General features: G+C 40.9%; 1 protein-coding gene across 1 annotated transcript in view; it reads right to left on the minus strand.

Annotated features, from left to right (window-relative positions):
- CWF19L2 (CWF19 like cell cycle control factor 2) overlaps positions 1 to 15,769 on the minus strand; it is a 60,965-nt gene extending 45,196 nt beyond the window's left edge. Inside the window, exons 1-5 of the mRNA XM_062514630.1 lie at positions 15,720 to 15,769; positions 6,056 to 6,217; positions 3,669 to 3,779; positions 2,846 to 2,965; positions 1,336 to 1,443 (exon numbers count right to left, since the gene is read on the minus strand). Of these exons, the coding sequence (XP_062370614.1) occupies positions 1,336 to 1,443; positions 2,846 to 2,965; positions 3,669 to 3,779; positions 6,056 to 6,058 (342 nt within the window). The 5' untranslated portion in view covers positions 6,059 to 6,217; positions 15,720 to 15,769. The remainder of the gene's footprint in view (positions 1 to 1,335; positions 1,444 to 2,845; positions 2,966 to 3,668; positions 3,780 to 6,055; positions 6,218 to 15,719) is intronic.
- Positions 15,770 to 20,098: the final 4,329 nt, after the last annotated feature.

Genomic DNA, 20,098 nt, shown 5'->3' on the forward strand with positions numbered 1-20,098 from the left:
CAAAAACATGGCTTATGTGCCAAATCAAACCAGTGCAACTACTGACAAATGTTGCTGACAATAATCAGTATATGTTTTACAAACACATATGAGATACTTCAATGAAAAGCAAATATGATTTTGAGAACCCTAATTTTCCAATTTTTTTAATACTTAAACAAATGTCATGTCTCCCTGTAATAAGAAATGCGTATTTACAATGGTATTTCAGACATTAGCAAACATGCAGATTGTACAGACAGCTAATTATTAGCATAAACAAATACTGCAGATTTCATTTAGCTAATTCTAATCTCATGATCTCTTACCTGTCTTCTAGTGTATACAAAATCTGCAATCAATATCTGTGCACAGCTCGTATCTCAGATATCCAGGCAATAAATGCACCCTCAAAATTAACAGTTACACATCTCAATTCTGTGAGATGTACTCACAATAACAGCTGGAAAACTGCATTTACAAAACCTAAACCAGACCAAAGAGACTTTTAAAATGAGGACTAGACTAAAGAAAAGTAGCATATTAAAAGCCTAGACTTATTTACTACATTTATACAGGTAAAACCTGAAGCCTCAAAAGCAAGCAGTGACATACATATTGTAAGCAATTACTCTGTAAAGGGAAGTATTTAGAGCAATTCTGTAATTCTAGTATAGCAACCAAAATTAACAGATTACATCTATTTTGAAACATCCTTGAAGAAGAATTTTTCCATCTTCAACAGAGTTGTCAATCTGAACAGATGCCATATGTCACTTTGTCTTTGTTATTTTAAAATTATGTTAGGCAACATGACAGAGAATTTCAGAGGTGAAACACAACATTCCATTTCTCAGATCTCCTCCAAGAAAGAGAAGGAACTGAAAAATCATCCACCTTCAACTGATTCAATAATATCTATGCCCACATCAGCAAGCAATGTGCATCAACAAATGTGGATGTGCACAAGACCTCTGGCAGTCACGTGGTCCAAACCCCCACTCAAGCAGGGTCACCTAGGGCCAGCTGCCAATTTATTGTAGAACAGCCACCAAAATCATGAAGAAAAAAGTAACCCTCTAGACAAGACCCTTAAGAAAACCAAACTTACTTGTAAGAACCTCAAAACCTGACAGAAGGAATTGGTGCTGGGAACATTAAGAGTAGTGCCTTGTTAAACACTAAGAACTATTTGGTAGAGTCTTCCAATCAATGGAAAGTAGCATTTACGCAGGTAAACAAAGATATTTGTCTGTAAAATATGTTTTGCTCACCACTCTGCAAAAGAGTTCCCATGAAACCTAAGCACATTTCATAAGCTGAATTTATCTCTGGAGTAGCTGTGAGTCTGCCCACCTGCAGGGAAGGTTCTTTCCCAGCATCTGGTTCCATGTTGACCTTCTGAGCCTCTTCTATGTCATCTGACTGTGACACATTTGACTCAACCCATTCAACTGAAGAATCCTAAAAAGACAGTTTAATGTAAGGAATAAAAATAATACCTTAACACACTACTTGATAACATGCAATACTTAGCAATTATATTGATAGTCTAAATTAATGCTGATTAGCATTACTAGCATAATACTGTTTAATATTTAAAATTACTGATAATAAACCTGACTATTGATATTCCCATAGAAGATTGTTACATTGTGATCAAAACATTTCACTTCATGAGCACATCACTGTATGCAACACTAGCTCATACTGGCAGTTTATTTGCAAAACTCTACTAAAATTAACAGTCAGAATAAAAACAAAACCACACCCAATTGTGTTTATGACATAACAAAAGCAAAACTTTAAAAAATCTAAATGCATTACTAAGTATGTTTCACATTAAAAAAGATCAGTTACACAGCGCAATATAAAATACGGTACATGCTATTGCCTGCTGTTTTTGTATCCAGCTTCCTACACCAGCACTTGTAAACAGTGTACTGAGATTTTTCACTTCAACCCAACAGGACTGCATTGAACAGAGTTTCTTTGCTATTCACGTGAACCTGTCTTAGGACTAAAAGACTTTGGATGGAAGTTACAGCCAGGACTGTGTTGCATCCTAGGAGTTCCTGTTGTGATCTATAGGGTTTTGGTGACTCCCATGGAGAATGTGGGACATTTGTGCCGTTGGTTACTTGCCACATGGATATTATAGTTTATCTCTGGTATTAACACCTGAAAAATAAGCCTCATTATAATGGACATTCCTTCACTCCATCAAAGCGACTCTGAAAATTAAAAATAACAGTGCCACCTGACTTGCAAAAATGCTGGGAAGATGTTTTCTACAATGTAGCCAGAAGGCAGCACCCAGATTTCAAATGCAGTCTCTGCACTGTTTTGCCAGAGTGCCCTTCCATGTGAAGGTATGTCCTTACAGAATCAAATGTACAAGTCCTTCAGACCCATGTACAACTCCCATGTTGTTGGGAGTGTCCATGGTTGAACACCTGTGGAAAAAGGCAGAGGTAATTCGTGCTTAAAATCAAAGCCAAGTATTTGCAATTTTAGACACATCTTTCTATTATATACCATAGACTACAGGGTATCTATGAAATTTTCCTATCTATATCAAAATGAGAATTTTGCTTTTCATTTTATCTCTGCTTAAAAACGATAAATCCCTTAGTTCCTAATGAGTGAATTTCATATAATAAAATTCACAAGCTCTCACATAACAGTCTATTTTAAATTGATTAAATACTCAGAACATTAAAACTGACAATTTTTTGCCGCAATTTTTCCCAACAGAAAATTATAAGAATGAGCCTTAATTTTACTAACCATGCCTATCCACAGGGACTAAAATGGTTCAAGTTTTAAGACTGTAATTTGAATTATTTTTAAATTTCTTACTTACTGAAGAACTATCAGATAAGTCATCCTTCTTTTCAGATTTCTGTTTCTTACTTTTCTTCTTTCCTTTCTTAGCCTTTTTGGAATGTTTATCCTTTTTCTTTTTTTTCTGCACAGAGTATTCCTACAAGTAAATGTTTGTAAATGAGATCCAGTAAACCAGATCAGCCATATACAAAAAATAATCAAAACTTACTTACAAAACCGCACTGCAGAAAGGTAGAAAACACATAAATAACCTTTTATTTTTACTACCCTCTCTGTCTTCTATGGGGGGAGGGGTAGGCTGAGGTGGTAGGGGCAGGGAGGGCATATCTCACATCCATAATCAATTTTTTTCCCCCTCTCAGTATCTTTTTCACTGGAACTAAGACACTACAACTAAACAGATAATATCTACTACACTACATTTATTTTGGTCAAACCTATTTCTACAGGTATCACCACATTATAAATTAATATCTTTCCACTGCTGAAATATCTGAACATTAAAATGATATGATATTCACAGGCTCCACTAAGGCTTCTCCTGTGAATGACCACAAATAAGACTGCTATGAAGCCTTGAATCTTACAAATTTCTTCCCATGGGACTATCATTGCCTGATACCACTTGCTTTTCTGCACTTGGTAGAAATTAAAACTGAAATTAAATGACAAGAGTTTTTTCCTCTTGGAGAAGAAAGAATAATGTCTACTTTAAAAAAAAAACTAATATCAAAGCATAAAGAAATTGGGATGTATTTAAAGATTGTCTTAAAGCCCTCTGTTCATACAAATATTCTGTAAAGTTAACAATCCAATTAAATTGTTTATAATCTCATCACCTTTTCCAGTGGTTCCACACGTTCATTCACGTCAGCAGGAATCCATGTATCTTCACCTCGCAGATCCTTTAGCAGCTTGCAACTCTCCTTCTTTTCATAACTAATTTTGGCCTAAGATGAACAGAGAAGAAAAGTAACCAGGTGGAGCTCAGTAGCATTTCCTTACTGACACACCTCTGCAAGCCACACTGACATAACCACACACAGTGTGGAGAACTGTATTTCAGGCTTCAGAATGTTCCTCCCTTTCCAGTTATGGAGATGAAACTAAAAATACTTTTACTATTTCTTCTGAAAAAATAACCATCACTGCAAATAGTTTCAATTCCTTAAAAAGGATTTTTATAAGCCATATCAATAAAATAATTATTTTTTCAGCCTCTGGAGTTCACTCTGTTATGTTCAGCATAAATGTGACATTGAGAAGCAAGTTTACTAAAGTATGACTTGTTTACAGGAAATTATTTATCCCCTATATCATATGCCATATATCACCATAACCTGATTAAACATGAGGAAATTTATTTTATATTATTGCAACCCTAATTTTGTGCTAGATAAGTCTTGCAAATTTTAACATTTTTGGGTTTTTATTTATTTGAGGGGTTTCTTTTAGGACAACTAAAATCAAAACAAAAACTAAAGGTAGAGTTTGGAATTCTTATCCTTAAACACCAACTTTTACCAGAAAGTGTTGTCAAACATAAGCCAAGAGAACATATACAAGTTTAAGAAATACCAATATTTAAAACAAACAAATAAAAAAGTCTCAGGAGATTGGACAAGAGTTGAGGGCTTTCCCCCTGGCCAGCTATTAGTTATCTAGATCCAGGCCTGTGTACTGCACATGACAGTAACCTCCCTACCACAGGGGACTTCTCTTTTTTTGATATAGCCAAAAGGAAATCTGCAGCTGTTGTCCTGACAGAAAACAATGCTTGTAGGATGATGATCAATAAACTGTAAGGCTTCAAGTAACAGAAATACATGCTAAAAAAAAATAACATTAAAAGGGTTGGTTTTTTTAAGCGCTAACTCACAAGATAGGACTGGTATTGTGTTTTTGAACACTGGCATTACCATACTGAAAATGGCACAACCCAATGAACATAAAAAAAAAGCCCTTTTAAATCTTCAGTGTCTACCTTCTTAGAGGCCCCATGTGATAAATTTTCTAATGCACCTAAATGCAAGCAAAGCAAGGCTGCTACCAACACTTCTTGATTTTAAACAAAGGAATATTATAAAACAAACAAAAAGTAATAGAAATCAGCTTGAATAAAGAGGCCAAGACTGAGACTTCCATCTTTACAATGAAGCTCACAGTCTACAAAGGTGAATGCTACCTCTTAAAATTCAAAACCCAGGCATAAAGAAAGAATGAGTTAAGAACACACTCAGACATCTATTCCAACATCAACAAATTTCTAGATTTTAAGTAAACAAAGTAACAAAAGAATGAGCAGGACTACAATTCAGTGAGAGTGAAATAGCTGATACAGTTACAATACAGCATCACTAAAACCCCTCAGGACTCCAAAAAAATGCATGTGTGTTTCCTGCAACTTCTCCAGGATACAGAGAGGTAACCCAAGCCACCCTAAGACATCTGGGACAACACCCTTGAAAAACCATACAGAAATATATTCTCTGATATATTCTCTTCAAGTCCATATAGATGATGATGGCCCTTTTGTCTTAAAAATATGGTCATCTGACTAGAGCAAAGTAACTAAACATGTCACATTTTTGGATGAGCGAAAGATAATAACAACAGCTTTTCAACTCACAAAATATCTACAAGCCACAGACTCCAAACTTAAGGTTTTAACTGGATGGAGATGAAGAAGTGGAGATAAAGGCCACCTGAATATAGTTCTAGATGGAAAAAAAAAAATCAACCCTGATTCCAAGCTTGTTTGCTCCACAAGCAAACGCAAAACAAGCTGCCACGGTGTAGACTGAAAAAAAGGGCAGGCTTTTCTGCATATTCCATTTCACTTTTGGTTGAGAAAGAACAGCAGCTAGAGTCAACAGCTCCCTTCCACCCCTTCTGCAGTTCTCAGGCCCATAAATGCCACAGATAAAGGCCACTCAAGATCAGCTTGTCAGCATGTCTTCATTGTAGATGTTCTCTGTCTGTCATGGCAGATTTAGCCTCTTTTCATTTCCTATAACAAGTATATTTTAGATGACATTACTATTTTCTTCATGCTACCAAAGTTACAAATAACCATTGCATAAAATTAGGTAATGTTATAAATAAGGCACAAACTGAGCTTTCATACATTTTATTAGATCTGAAAATAGAAGAAAAATTGATCTAAACAGACTATTAGATCTAAACAGAAGAAATGAAGGCAAGTATTTAAATAATTGAGATATACCATTCTAATGAAAGAGGTGGATCATCATTTTTGGCTGAAGTACACAAACACTAATTTAGAACACAGCTTGACTTGAAATCATCATCAGACTACAGACTGCTGTCTCCTGAATCTTACATGAAACAGGATTGGGCAACATGTAGCAGCAGACTGACCACGAGGCTGTTAGAAAGACAGAAACAAAATCATCCCATGGAAGTTTGTGTCTCCTAGACAAGGATATAAAATGTATCTATCAAAGAGGAGAGGAGAGGAGAGGAGAGGAGAGGAGAGGAGAGGAGAGGAGAGGAGAGGAGAGGAGAGGAGAGGAGAGGAGAGGAGAGGAGAGGAGAGGAGAGGAGAGGAGAGGAGAGGAGAGGAGAGGAGAGGAGAGGAGAGGAGAGGAGAGGAGAGGAGAGGAGAGGAGAGGAGAGGAGAGGAGAGGAGAGGAGAGGAGAGGAGAGGAGAGGAGAGGAGAGGAGAGGAGAGGAGAGGAGAGGAGAGGAGAGGAGAGGAGAGGAGAGGAGAGGAGAGGAGAGGAGAGGAGGAGAGGAGGAGGAGAGGAGAGGAGGAGCTGCCTAGAGATCTAAAAATACGAAAGAAGTTATAATTTCACCTAAATTACATTTTAACACAAGACTAGAAATTTAGCAGCAATACCCTCTAAATCCTTGTATCTCTAAAATCTAGCTCCCTCAAATTATAATTTTCAATTTTTATTGTTCATGATGCTTTCCCCTCACACTCAGAAAATTACTTCAAGCGGAAGTGAGACAGAAAATCTGCCTACACTACTTTATTAGCTTCAAAACTTACCTTTATATTCTACTTTTCTTTTCAAAAGCTGCAGGGCTTACTAGCATGTCATAAAAATGTAAAAAAAAGAAAGAAAAACTAATTAATTCTCCTGTCAGACTTACCATTCTATCTATGAGGAACAATTTCAAGTAGTTTCATATACGTCAGCCCATAGCAACCCAAGACTTTAATTCACAATAAGTTTCCTTAATACTTACAATACCACAAGAATATCCAGTAATTTACACTTTCCCCTTTACAAATAAGGTACATTTCAGGTCACCACAGCAATATTTTTCAGTTTTTTCTCCATAAATAGTGAATTATACATTTCTGAAACACCTCTATTGCAAAAGTAATGCTTTAATCATGCAAATGCCTGTGCATGTACACATGAACTCATTAGAACCTGTCAAAGAAAGATAAGCATCATGTTACACTACATATCTCTGCCACACTCTAATAAAATTGCTCATGGTGTCTTGTGCAACAAAAACAAGGTGAAGTCCAAGACTGGCAAGGCATTGTGCAAGGTCTGCTATCAAGGTGCTATAAAAACAGTAATTATTCTACAGCACTGTTAGCAATGTTTGCCATGGTTGAAGAGAGACAGATTTTACAGTCTTTGCCACAAGTAGGCGAAAGGGGTTTGAATTTCAGAGGTTCATCTAAATGTGGGAGGAAACCAAGTTCAAGGAAAGTGGTTTCTGGTTTCCATCAAGCAGGTCATCAAGGCCAGCCTGCCCAGTAGCTGAAAACATGATCTATTAAATGAAGAAAAATATTTGTGCTAAAGCAGCCTGTAATACACTGCAGATGCAAAACCCAAAAGCTATAAAAATTACGTGAGGCCACACCAGGAAGAAGCAGAAAAGATCAAAGCCACTCCCAACAGCCAAGTTATAGGTCACACAATAAATGGAGCTTGTTATACAGCAGTCCGTCGAGGATGTCCAGAAGGCATGGAGGGATGTCACCCACAGCTAAAAATTCCCTTCCCAGTTCACAGAAATCCTGACCAACACTCTTTCCTGACCTCAACTTTATTTACTGTTTCAGCACTCATGAAGGCCAGGGAAAGTTTTACATACCATTACAAAAACCTTGCAATTTTCCATCTGTAACTCTGGTCATCCTCTAGTTCTTTAAATGATAATCACCATGACTCAATAGTCAACTTGATTCAAAAGAAGAAAGACTCCCTTTTCTTCCACAAGCAACCAGAAGACAATCTACAGCACATCAAATCATTATATTATGACAAAAACATTCAATAGAGAAAGCACTAGCTAAGGTGCTGTCCTGGCCACCTGTCACTGAAGGGCAGTGCTTCACTCCCATACCTCGCCTCTTTGCACTGCCCCTCACATGTTCCCACCACATTACCCATCCAGGCCTATTCCTGCACTGCAGTTTCAGGCAAAGTCACTTCCTGGACCAACCTGACACAAAACAAATCCCATCAAAAGACAGTGCAGCTCCCTGCAGAACAAGCTTAGAAGCTACCACCCTAGCAGGGTCATCAAGGCTACCAGTTTAAGCACAAGGAACAAAGAGAAAAAGCGCACTTTGGGGAAAAGAAGTGCAGAAAAAAACTTCCTTTCAGCAACAGCTTTCTGTTAAGAAAGTTCAAAAAACCTAACACCTAGTCAGTCCTTCAGACACCAACATCAGGCATTCAAAATATCTACAACGTGCTTTTCTGATTTCAGGATCCTATCCCATGCTATCATACAAACCACTCCACTGTTTTAACTGTTTTGATTATCAACTATCAGAAAAGTTGCAGAGGTATGTATTACCTTCCCAGTTTCCATCACCCCAAAGCTCAGGGACAGAGTGCCCTGGTTACATGACTGCTTACCTCCAGGGAACTTGAACATACCCTTCTTTGCAGTTCTGATGCTTTCATATCAATTCTGTGTCTGAATAGTACACTTATTTTTGCGAATGCTTAGATTATTTTTCTAGTCTCAATATTCCAATTATTGCCACATCCACAAATATTTTCCAAGGAGGACAGCAGTGGAAACACAAGAAAGAGCTTAGCTTCCAGCCCAACTTGGCAACTGGCAACTGAGTCAGAGAGCTGCCTGCACCACCACCTCCTCCAGACACAGCTTTGCCAACTGGAAATGTCACCACTCTTGTCATTTTCACCTGCCAAAAGGCAGAAGAAAGTTCACTGAAGTGACTATCATTTCAGTCATTTAAAATTTGTGTGATCAATAATCAAAAGTCAGGTGTGATTTAAAGAGCAGGCTGCAGAAGATGTCAACCTTCAGTCAGAAACATCTGGGAGGCAGCAGTGGTTCTGCTGGTACATGTGCAGACACAAAAGATAACCAGAAGCTATTACTGCTAGGAAACTTTAAACGGGTATTTCTTGTTAATGTAGGACCTCTCCACTGCTGTGGCAAAGCAAGCTCGAGGAAGGCCTTACAGGATATAGCAATGAAGACATCTGTCTTCATCACTGGCCTTCAAAAATGACAGGTCTGTTCAAAGATGTTGCTGCAAAAATGCATAGAGGTGCTGTGACAAAAATCTGAAAATCTTTTGTGAAAGGGCAGTATTTACTTCTCAGTACCATTACTCTTCTAATATTACAGATTTAAGTGCTGAAGTGCTTATTTCCTTCAGCAGATAGAGTTAGGGATGTAACACTTCATGAAGAATTCAAAAGGGAAAGAACAAAAAGGAGCTGCTTAATATTACAGTGAAGAAACAACTATAAACCCTAATAGAGATATGTTTTGCTACTAATTTCTGCTTAAGGAGAGATTTCTGTAATTTTCCACCGAAACCTGCAATGCAAAATACTGCCTAAACACTCCACCAAATACTGATCACAGCAAAATGACAACTGTTAGGCTTTTAGGAGGAAATACCTGATTGTACTCCACCAGCAAAACCTGCTGATTTCACAGCTTCTTTAGAGCTCTAATACTGTGAACTCAGTGATGCTGTTATACACTGTTGTTTGCTTTTCTTAAAGATGTATTTTCATGGAAAATAAAAAACGTAAACCAAAAATTAAAGGGAGAAGTCCAATCAAAAGCATCAAACAAGATGTTTCCAAAAATAATGGCTTGCAAATCTCAAATTGTTTTTTTAAGAAATATAAATAAGTTTCAGAAATACAAGTAAGTAAAACTAAACACAGAAATTGTTTGTGCAATGAATTTGTTTTATGGTATCAATTTATTTTCATTGTTTCAATAATATACATTATTTGACTGAGGTCTTATTTATTTATTTATTTACACTCAACTTCCAATCTGTCAGTAACCCTTAAAAACGAAAAGTCAGGATTTTCTGCACAAGAAATGGTCAAATCACATCATCCTCAGAGGCCGAAGAGTGAAAGACTCAAAGTCCATGGAAGAAACCTCAAGCAACAGAGGAGCAACACTAAGATACAGAAATACCATATGATACAACAGATGCAAGAATAATCCACAATTTGAAGTCTTGATAAGAAATGTTCATGTCTGAGAAAAATGCACATCTCTGCACAGGCCACAGCACCCATCAGATTATTTTCTTGCTGTAAACTTGTAAACCAAAATAGCAGTGGCATGAACTACCACGCTCATCAAAACAAGGTGCTATTTCTGAAGCTTAATAACAATTTGCATGTCAACACTTAATTATTTGATTACTGATCATTATCATAAACATCATCAGCCACCGGGTTTTACCAGTGCGGTTTGGAAGACAGACTACAGAAATGAAAGAATATACTTCCAAGATTTAAAAGAGTAATCTCGATCAATGAATTGTGTGGCATTTTGGTTCAGCAAAAAAAGTGCAAGTTCAATACTTCATAACAAAAAGGTCCTGAAGGTGAGTTGGCTAAACATCTCTTCTTTCCAGAAACAGATCTGCTAAAGTACAGTTATTTCTGCAAATTCCTCAGATTAACAGAAGTAAAGATTGCATAGCTTTCCAACTGTCTTTCCCAAAATAAAGGGCTTCCAGGATTACAATCACCAAATAACTGTCTTGACTATGTTAGCCAGCTGTGATAAATTCCTGCTAATCTCTTGCTGCCTTTCTAAGAAAGACAATCAAAACACACTGAGAAAAAGTCTTGGAGTAGTTTTCTCCCAGTTCTGTTTGTAGAATCATAGAATATCCTGAGTTGGAAGGGACCCAAAATGATCATCAAGTCCAAGTCCTGGCCTTGCTCAGGAAACCCCAAGAGTCACACCATGTGCTTGAGAGCATTATCCAAACATTTCTTGGACTCTGCCAGGCTGGTGCTGTGACCACTTCCCCAGGGAGCCTGTTCCAGTGCCCTAACACCCTCTGGGTGAAGAACCTTTTCCTGATATCCAACCTAAACCTCCCCTGAAACAGCTTCAGGCCATTCCCTCAGGTCCTGTCACTGTCACCACAGAGCAGAGATCAGTGCCTGCCCCTCCTCTTCCCCTCACCAGGAAGCTGCAGACTGCAGTGGGGTCTCCTCTCAGACTCCTCTTCTCTACACTGAACCAACCAAGTGACCTCAGTCAGTCCTCATATGCCTGCAACCTCTAAGCCCTTCACTGTATTTGTGGCCCTCCTCTGGACACTCTCTAATAGTTTAGTATCTTTCTTATAGTGTGGCACCCAGAACTGCTCCCAGCACTCAAGATGAGGCCACCCCAGCACACAGCAGAGCAGGACAATCCCCTCCCTCGACTATGTGGCTGTTCCACTGCAGCATGCAGTCCAGCCACAATCAAAGTAAAGCACAGAAAGTCAATACACGTAGAACATTAATCTGTTCTAACATGGGCAGCAACATGTCCATTTCTGAAAAGCAGACAGCAGAGTACTGACATGATAACTATGGCATTCTCATGCTTTCACATTATAAAATGCTAAATTGACTTTTCACAGAAATAACAGTAGTAGTTACTGGAGAAGTCTTTAAAATGTTGCCCTTTTACATAGCTATATTAGGTTATTGGGTCCAGAAATGGGAAGAGGAAACATGAAATTAATTTTTTAAAAGAAGTTTCATTCCTAAATTTCTCTATCATCCAAATCAGTAATAAAGGAATTTTCTTCTCTACAGATTCCTTTGGCTTACATGGACCTGTATAGGATAAAATGCTTATGATACACTGTTGCTAACACATTCTGAAACTTTGGTTTTAGAAAAGGGGGCAAGTGGAGAAACTCCCAAACCTTCAGTATGTCCTCACCCTACTTCAACTTTTCGTTCTAACTCCAAGGAAAAGAAATAGTTCAAGGACATTCGTAAGATGATGAATAGAAGCAATTCCATAAGCAACAGCAAAGAAAACTACTTGATCATTAATGTATGTTTCAGTATTACCCAATGCACCCAAGAGAATCTTTGAAAATCAGAGAATCTCACTTAGCTTTAGGTTGCTTGGAAGTGAAAACATAACAATGTGGAAATATAACACAGAGTCTGTACTGTGACTTTCAGTAAGAAGTTGAAAAGTCACATCAGACAAGTTGCTCACTGGCCACATAGGGACCAAGCATCTCTAATGTTTAATTTCTATAGAAAACAACGTCATTGTCTCCATATCCGTTCTTACACTCCACGAAAAATGGACCTGAAGAATCATAGTGGTAGCATTTCACAAATTATACTCCGTTCTGTTTCCTTGTATTGGATTTCTCAGTGCTCTGACATTCTCAGAACTGAGAATCAAAGCTAGTATCCTAACTAAAAAATAACCAGCAAAGCCCAGGGAAGCTGAAGCGTATACAGGCTTGAGTTCAAAGTGCGCCATCTCCAAAATATTCCTGCATCCTCCAGCAATTTGAGGCTCTGTAAGTTTTCAATCAATAGCTTTCAACACCTATTTTAGATTTTAGGCTATTCTTGTCTGGGTGGAAGTGCAGCGCTGGGATTTGCAATATGCTATAAAAGAGACCCTACAATTTCTCTGTGCATCATCTGAAAGTTCACTTCTGTCTGCTTTAAGCCGGCTACCTGCAAAATCCTTAATACAACCTAGTTCTTAACCTGAAAGAACCAGCAGATAGCACCTCTCTACTCCTTCTCCATATTATTTAACAATTTTACAGAACTCTCTTGCATTAAATTTATTTTCAGCCTATCTTTTCTGATCTCAAAACCTCTAGAGTCCTTGAACAGTCTGCACCAAGATCATCTCTGCATCTTTTTTTGCACCTTCTCCAAGGTTGTTTGGTTCTTCTTAAGATGCTGGGACCAGGACTGCATAAGCTATTTGATATTACACAGAAATGAGTAATATGACTGTGCAACCATTTCCTTTGTTCATTATTCCTCTCACAGTAGTTCTAACACTTGATCAGCTTTTGTCTAAGCAACCATGTAGCACCTTTATAGAGCCAATTACTCCCGAGTTGTTAGTTTTGAATGGTAAAAGCCAACTCAGAAAGCTCACTGCTGTACAAAGAAAATCAGTGCTTGCCTTACTCCAGAAAATTAGGATTGTGCACTGGGTTTTCTTTTGTATCACACTAATATTGCAGATGAATTTTTAAGATATTCGTGTAGGAGTGATTTGTATTCATAGCATTTTTTAAATAGGCTGAACAATACAATGACGGTCTGTTTCTTGTTCAGGTCAAAGAAAATGGCAAAATTCAACAAAGATCCTACATACATACCTTTTAATACACTACAGCTCAACAATAAGAAAATATACCAGATTTTGTTTCATTCTAAAATCTCCAAACCACTTTCTCTAATATTATCAAGCGAGGCTGATCAGCAGAATCTAAACCTACAAGAATGTATTAACACTGATTGAGAGTCAGGATCTATGAAGCTACAGTATCATCAAAGAAAGAACTCTTGAGTCATATCCTAACAGTAGCCCCCCTGCTCAAGACACCAAACTTTCTAGCAACTACTGGAACTCTGCCAGAGACAACCTGTGTCCCAGGCAAAAGGTCCTGAACTGGTGCTAACCCTTTGCACAACAGAGAGAGCTTTGGGGCCAGCCAGGAGAGCAGACCCTCAGAGACACCACAGGAGCCAAGGACTCAGCAGGAGGAGCCCAGACCATGGCACACTTAGACTGCAAGGGTACAAAAGCTCAGGGATTAGGTTGTTCAGGGTCCCTCCTTGGAGGCACCCGGCTCGAGCTGGCTTTGTTTTCCACCATGATTAAATTGTTGTAAGGATCCACATGTCTCTGGCTCTGCTATAGAAAACCTGGGATTGAGCTTGTACATAAAACTTGTCTGAGTGAGTGTGAGTGTTGTGTGTAGGGAGTCAAGCAGAACACACATTGACTCACTGGAGCTGCCCTCCACAAAGGGGCTTCAGTGCCAGCAGTGACAGCTTCAGGTGGTGGGAGTGTATCCCAGCTGGGAGACTGTGCTTCCAAAATGGTCAGACAGGAGAGTTTCCTTAACCCCACCACTGGAGCTTTTCATGACATGACTGAACTGAGGACTAAATAATTTCACCTAGGCTCCCTTTCCCACAGGGGGTTGGACCAAGCGATCTTTCAAGATCTTTCCAGCCAGGGCTGTTCTAGGATTCTAAGCCAGTGGCATCAGCCCAGGCAGCTTGCTGTACAAGTGGCACCAGCTGAGAAGGAAAGGTAAAGTAGGATAATAGAGCCCTACATAATCTTTGCTTGCTATTACGTGTATTTTCTGAATATCCAAGAGGTTGACCTGAGCAAAGGAGTACTCTTAAACACATACAGCAGTTCAAGTAAAGCAACAGACATCTTAACAACATCAACAAACTTTTGCAGGGTAGTGTGATTCACTATTACTAAGTTAAATGAATTTTCCTTCATCTGTTTGTCAAAAGGGAGGAAATCACTGAAGGGAACTTTTACTGCCAAGATATGGTTCCAGAAGTGCACAAGGGGGATGCCCACATGATATATTACATGAGATCCTCTCTCTTCCTGCTCTGCCTTGAGAAAAGGCATGACTGTTGTGTAAGCATCAGCTATTCAGCCCATTTTCCTACTACTTTTCTTCTGACAATATCTTTGCCCCATAAAATTTGGCTGCTGCCTACCCTGGCCTTCCTTTTGACAAAAGCCCATCATCACAACCTCATTCTCTTTCCATACTCTTTCTTCCTCTTACACTTGTCTTGTTATCTCTCCTTAAACCCCAAAGCAGGCCATGTCACTTAAGTGACGTGCTACTTGTGACTTCAGCATTCACTCTACATACAAGTCACCACAAATACCAAAATCAGCACACAGGTAGGTTTTGAAAAAAATGCATCAGGATTAGCACAGGTCTCCAAGTCACAGCAGCTCTACCAGAGCACCTGTGAGTAGGAACCTCCTAATTCTTGTCTTAGAATACAGCAACACATCACCAGGTAAGTAATTTATCCTACGAAATCAGGTTCCCACTTCTGAACACATAGACACACACACACATACAACTTCAAGTGACTAGAATGTTGCAATAGAGGGAGACAGGTTCTTTAGGAAAGACCACAAGACAAGGAGAAGTCGCCTTTTATGTCTGAGTTAAGGAAAAGCTGAGAGCTGGGCCTGTTCAGCCGGGGAGTGAGGGTGGTGCCGTCTTATCAGTGTATAGAGAAACCTGAAGAGAGAATGTAAAGACTACCGACTCCGGCTCTTTACAAAGGTGTAAGCACAGAAATAAGTAAAACACCAAGAGGATCAATACCACAAGTGGCAAAGCGCAGGGAATCAGGTGGGTGTCACTCAGAAAATCCAGACTGCGTCCTGCCACTGTCGGTGCCGCAGCCCAGCTCCCCTCGGCCCAGAAGGGGCTCTCCCCAAGGCGTCCCATCCTCCGGCTGCCGCGGCCGGGGCAGCCTTCAGCAGCGCAGCACCCAGCGCCAGCCCTGGGGAACGGGGGGTGCTAAGCGGCCCCGGGGCCGGGCCGGGCCGGGCCGATCCGGTCACCCCACCTGCGCCAGCGCCTCCCGCTGCCGCTGCTCCCGCTCCCGGCTCCGCTCGCTCTCCGGCCCGGACGCCATCCGCAAAGCCCGGCGGAAGCCGCGCGGCGGCCGTACGGCAACCCCGCCGCGACACTGTCGTGAACACGTCCGGGGCAATGGCGGGGCGGGAGGGGCGCCGCTCCTGCCGAGGAGACTGCGGGGTACGGCGGAGAGAGCGAGGACAGCCGGGCACGGGGAGCACGGCGGTGTGATAACTGATAAAAGATTCGTGTCAATCATAAAAGTAGTGGGGTTTGTATAAACCAGAATACTCAACTCTGAAATGAAGCATGGACATTAGACAGAGAAAATAAATATGATTAAATCATTTTGTTTAAATTCCCCTATTATGAATATTGTGTATTGGGTTTTTTAGTAAATTGTAGCTGATACCAGTTTGCAAAACGGGGGTTTCCCACAGCCTGAAAGATACTGCAAAAATCAGATTTCCTGCCTTTGTATAATTGCAGCCTGAAAGATTTTTCAATACCAAATTTCCTGCCTTGGTGTAATCAGTTGCAACTTATCTGTTAAGACAAGACACCCCCAGGTCTACTGTTCCTTCTCTACCAAGACCAGACGACAAACTGTCCGAAGACTACCAGGAAAACCATACTATAAAAAGGAGCTGCAAACCAAGGTTGGACGGAGCGTGGAGTGGGCGGTGACCCCTCACGTTCCCCAGCGCTGCTTGCTCCGTCTATATCAAATAAAGCAATCTAAATTTTGCTAAATATCGAGACTTTGTTTCTCATTTATAACAGCGGGGACCTCTGGGGAGCCGGGCTCTGGTGCTGGGTCCCTCAGCCCCTCTGCTCTCGCCGGCGACCTTCGCGACACGCTCGGCTCACGACAGGGTTATAGAATCATGGAATTTCCTGAGTTGGAAGGGACCCACAAGGATCATCGAGTCCAACTCGTGCACAGGACCATCCCCAGGAATCACACCGTGTGCCTGAGAACATAGTTCTAGTGCTTCCTGAACTCTGCCAGGCTGGTGCTGTGACCACTGCCCTGGGGAGCCTGCTCCAGCACACAAACACCCTCTGGGTGAAGAACCTTTTCCTGATATCCAACCTAAACCTCCCCTGACACAGCTTCAGGCCATTCCCTCAGGTCCTGTCACTGTCACCACAGAGCAGAGATCAGTGCCTGCCCCTCCTCTTCCCCTCTCAAGGAAGCTCCAGACTGCAGTGGGGTCTGTCCTCAGTCTCCTCCAGGCTGAACACACCAAGTCACCTCAGCCACTCCTCATATATGGCTTCCCCTCAAGCCCGTTCACCATCCCTGTTGCCCTCCTTTGGACACTCTCTTAACAGCTTTGTCTTGCACTGTAGCACTCAGAACTGCCCCCAGCACTGGAGGTGAGGCTGCCCCAGCTCAGAGCAGAGCAGGACAATCCCCTCCCTTGCCCAGCTGTGATGCTGTCCCTGATGCCCCCCAGGACAGGGCTGGCCCTCCTGGCTCCCAGGGCACTCCTCTCTCATGTCCAACTTGGCCATCAGCCAAGGGACTCCCAGGTCCCCCTTCTGTGGCACTGCTTTCCAGCATTTCATTCCACAGTCTGTCCATACATCCAGGGTTGCCCCATCCCACACACCCAGGAGGGTTCCCCACACCTTGCTCAGAGATCACCAGCCTCACAGGTGGAGGTCACAGCAAATATAATGGCATGGCACAGCTTACTGGAAGCCTGTGCTGCTTGACCAACAGGACCACACAGTCCAATAATGGGCATTAAAGAAACTTCCTGCCCAGCCATCCAGAAGCCTTTTCAGCAGTCACACTCATAGCACCTGAGCTGGCCCTGACAGTTCCACACCCCACAGTCAGACAACGTTTCCTTACCAGCTGGACCCCAGGTTTCCCATAGCAAGGTCTCTTGACATCTCAGTCCTTAAAATAGTTTAATCATGATACCATAACAAAAATCCAATTTGAGCTGGATGCCTTCAAGGGGGGACTGCAAATGAAGAAACCTCAGGGGTCTAATACCCTCACAAGCAGAGTCCAAGCAGAGTCATGTCTGGAACCCTTGGTTCCTTCTGTGCCCCTGAGTGTCCAAGCACCTGGCTGGCACCACACGTCCCTGTGCCCTTTGGCAGTTTCACAGTCTTGCCTCAGACTCAGGCTTCTCCCCAGAGCTCAGCCTACAGCTGCACACCAAGCACTAAATGTAATCTTCAACAACGGGAATACTGACTTCCAGGCTCATCTCTCCTGCTGGGCTGAAATTCCCTTACTCTGGCCTGCTTGTCCAGACTGGCATTAATGAGAGCAAACAAGGGAACATGACCCAGAAGATGCTCACAGGTTCCTGTGCCATGCAGTGCCCATTGCTCCCCACTGCTGTGAACACCTCCAGGTGATCTTCCAGACACTTTCTTGCCCATTTACAGCCGGTTCAGTGCATCCATGCTAGACTGTGACGTCTGTAATGTCAGGGTGCTGGCTGCTCAGAATGTACCTGGGTGAGCAGAGGGAAATTCAAAAATAGGCGTGTTCAAGCGCTTGAAAGTTGCAGTTGGCCAACAGTATTTGACAGGGCTTCTATGCCTCTGGTCAAGAAAATGTTTTTCTGGGACATAATTTCTTTGGGATGAGATCAGAGCATTATTAATGTGTCTGACACCAAATGTGTTCACAGCTGCCAAGTAATAACGTTCTTTAGGCCAAGGTCTGAGCTTGGGTAATTTGTTAGCTATTTGCATGGGCCAGTATGTTTTCAAAGTGATAACAGTAATTTAATCATAATCTCCATGGTGGTATTAAATGTGTAAATTGAATTTGCATATTTGTTCAATTTATGCTGACAGCTAACAGCATCTCAAGAAAAACCTGTTGTAGATCACCACTAGGTGTAGAATGATAACTGATAGACTTCCATAGGCACCATTTGGAAAAGCAGCATGTGAAACCCCTTCAGGGATCCATTTACAGAGCAAACAGATGGATACAGAAGATGTTCCAGCAGGATTGACTAATGCTACTTTCAGTCCTTGGCTATATGCAGCAAAGTGCACTGCTTGAGAGAAGAGAAGCAAGAAAAGAGCATGTTTGCCCCATTAAGGAAAGCTTCTTCTCTGATTGTGATGTGCTCTTCTCACAAACAAATTGGTTTCTTTCCGTCCCAGTGCTACTACCACTCGTTCCAGGCATCCAGCAGAGTATCTCAAGTGGATGCTTTCTAACTCGCTCAGCACACAGCCAGGCATTTGGGCTTAATAGATTTGTATTAAATCTAAACAGAAAATTGATAGTCCATGAGCTGAGCCAACCACTTGTGACTGAATCAGTTTAGGAAGTATTTGAAAATGAGAACAGAAGGTCTGTAAACTGTGGCATAGCGTGAATAGTGACAGGTGTGGACAATTTGGGAGTGGGAACAGAGAATGTGTTTTCTACAGCAGAAAGTTACGGATAAAGAGGAGGATTCAAAGCACAGGGTGAGCTCTCGCATTGCTAGGTGCTAGTCTTCATACCTGTAACCCTCCATGGCATTAATAGGGTGGTTGTGTAAATTTTAATCTAAAATTATTTTCTAACACTCCTGGTTTTAGAAAAGAAACTATGAAGCAAATACATTCTAGAATATCAAATACTGAATAACAGTAAAACCTAGGTTATTTCTGAGAGCTGCCTTTAATTTTGAAGTCAGCGATTAGGGAAATGGTGACATAATTTACTTTTATTTCTTTTCCTTGTTCAAGAGAAGTATTTTCTCAAAGGAAGCAGGTAAAAATCAAAGTTTAGCCTTATTCCTTTCAAGATATTAGTATGTCTGAGAGCTCCTCACATGCTCAGAAATCTTCAGTGAGCCTAGAGTACTATTTCTTGGTATACCACTTGGTATACCAGAGCTGGGCACCTCCATTTAGTTGTCTCATTCTCAGTGCCAAAGTTAAACAGGCTCATAAAACAGTAATATCTTGGAGGTACTGATTTTTGATGAACTCCTTCAGGGAGGAACTGACCTTTCTAAGTGAAGTATTATTTTCCATTTAATGGCACATTTTACACTTTCCCTGAAAGAAACTGGTGACTCTCCAACTGACCTGTGTTATAAACCTCCATGCTTCTAACTTATACTACTTGCCTTGAACTCTCAGCTTGATGTTTTATTTGTATTTCAAAAATGTTAAAAAAAATTCCTCTCCAATCAGTGTGATCTTGGGTAGTTCTCTTTTATCAAGAGACAACATTTCACTAAGGGAAAATAGGTGTTTTTTTCCTAAGAATACAAAATCTTTTTCCACTGTGATGTTGGAGAGAATTTCTTACCTCAGGTATAACAACACATTATGAAGTCCTCATACTACAGAAAAACAATACCCAGTAAGATGCTGGTA

This window comes from Cinclus cinclus, chromosome 2 (genome assembly GCF_963662255.1).
Source record: "Cinclus cinclus chromosome 2, bCinCin1.1, whole genome shotgun sequence".
NCBI classification, from domain to species: Eukaryota; Metazoa; Chordata; class Aves; order Passeriformes; family Cinclidae; genus Cinclus; species Cinclus cinclus.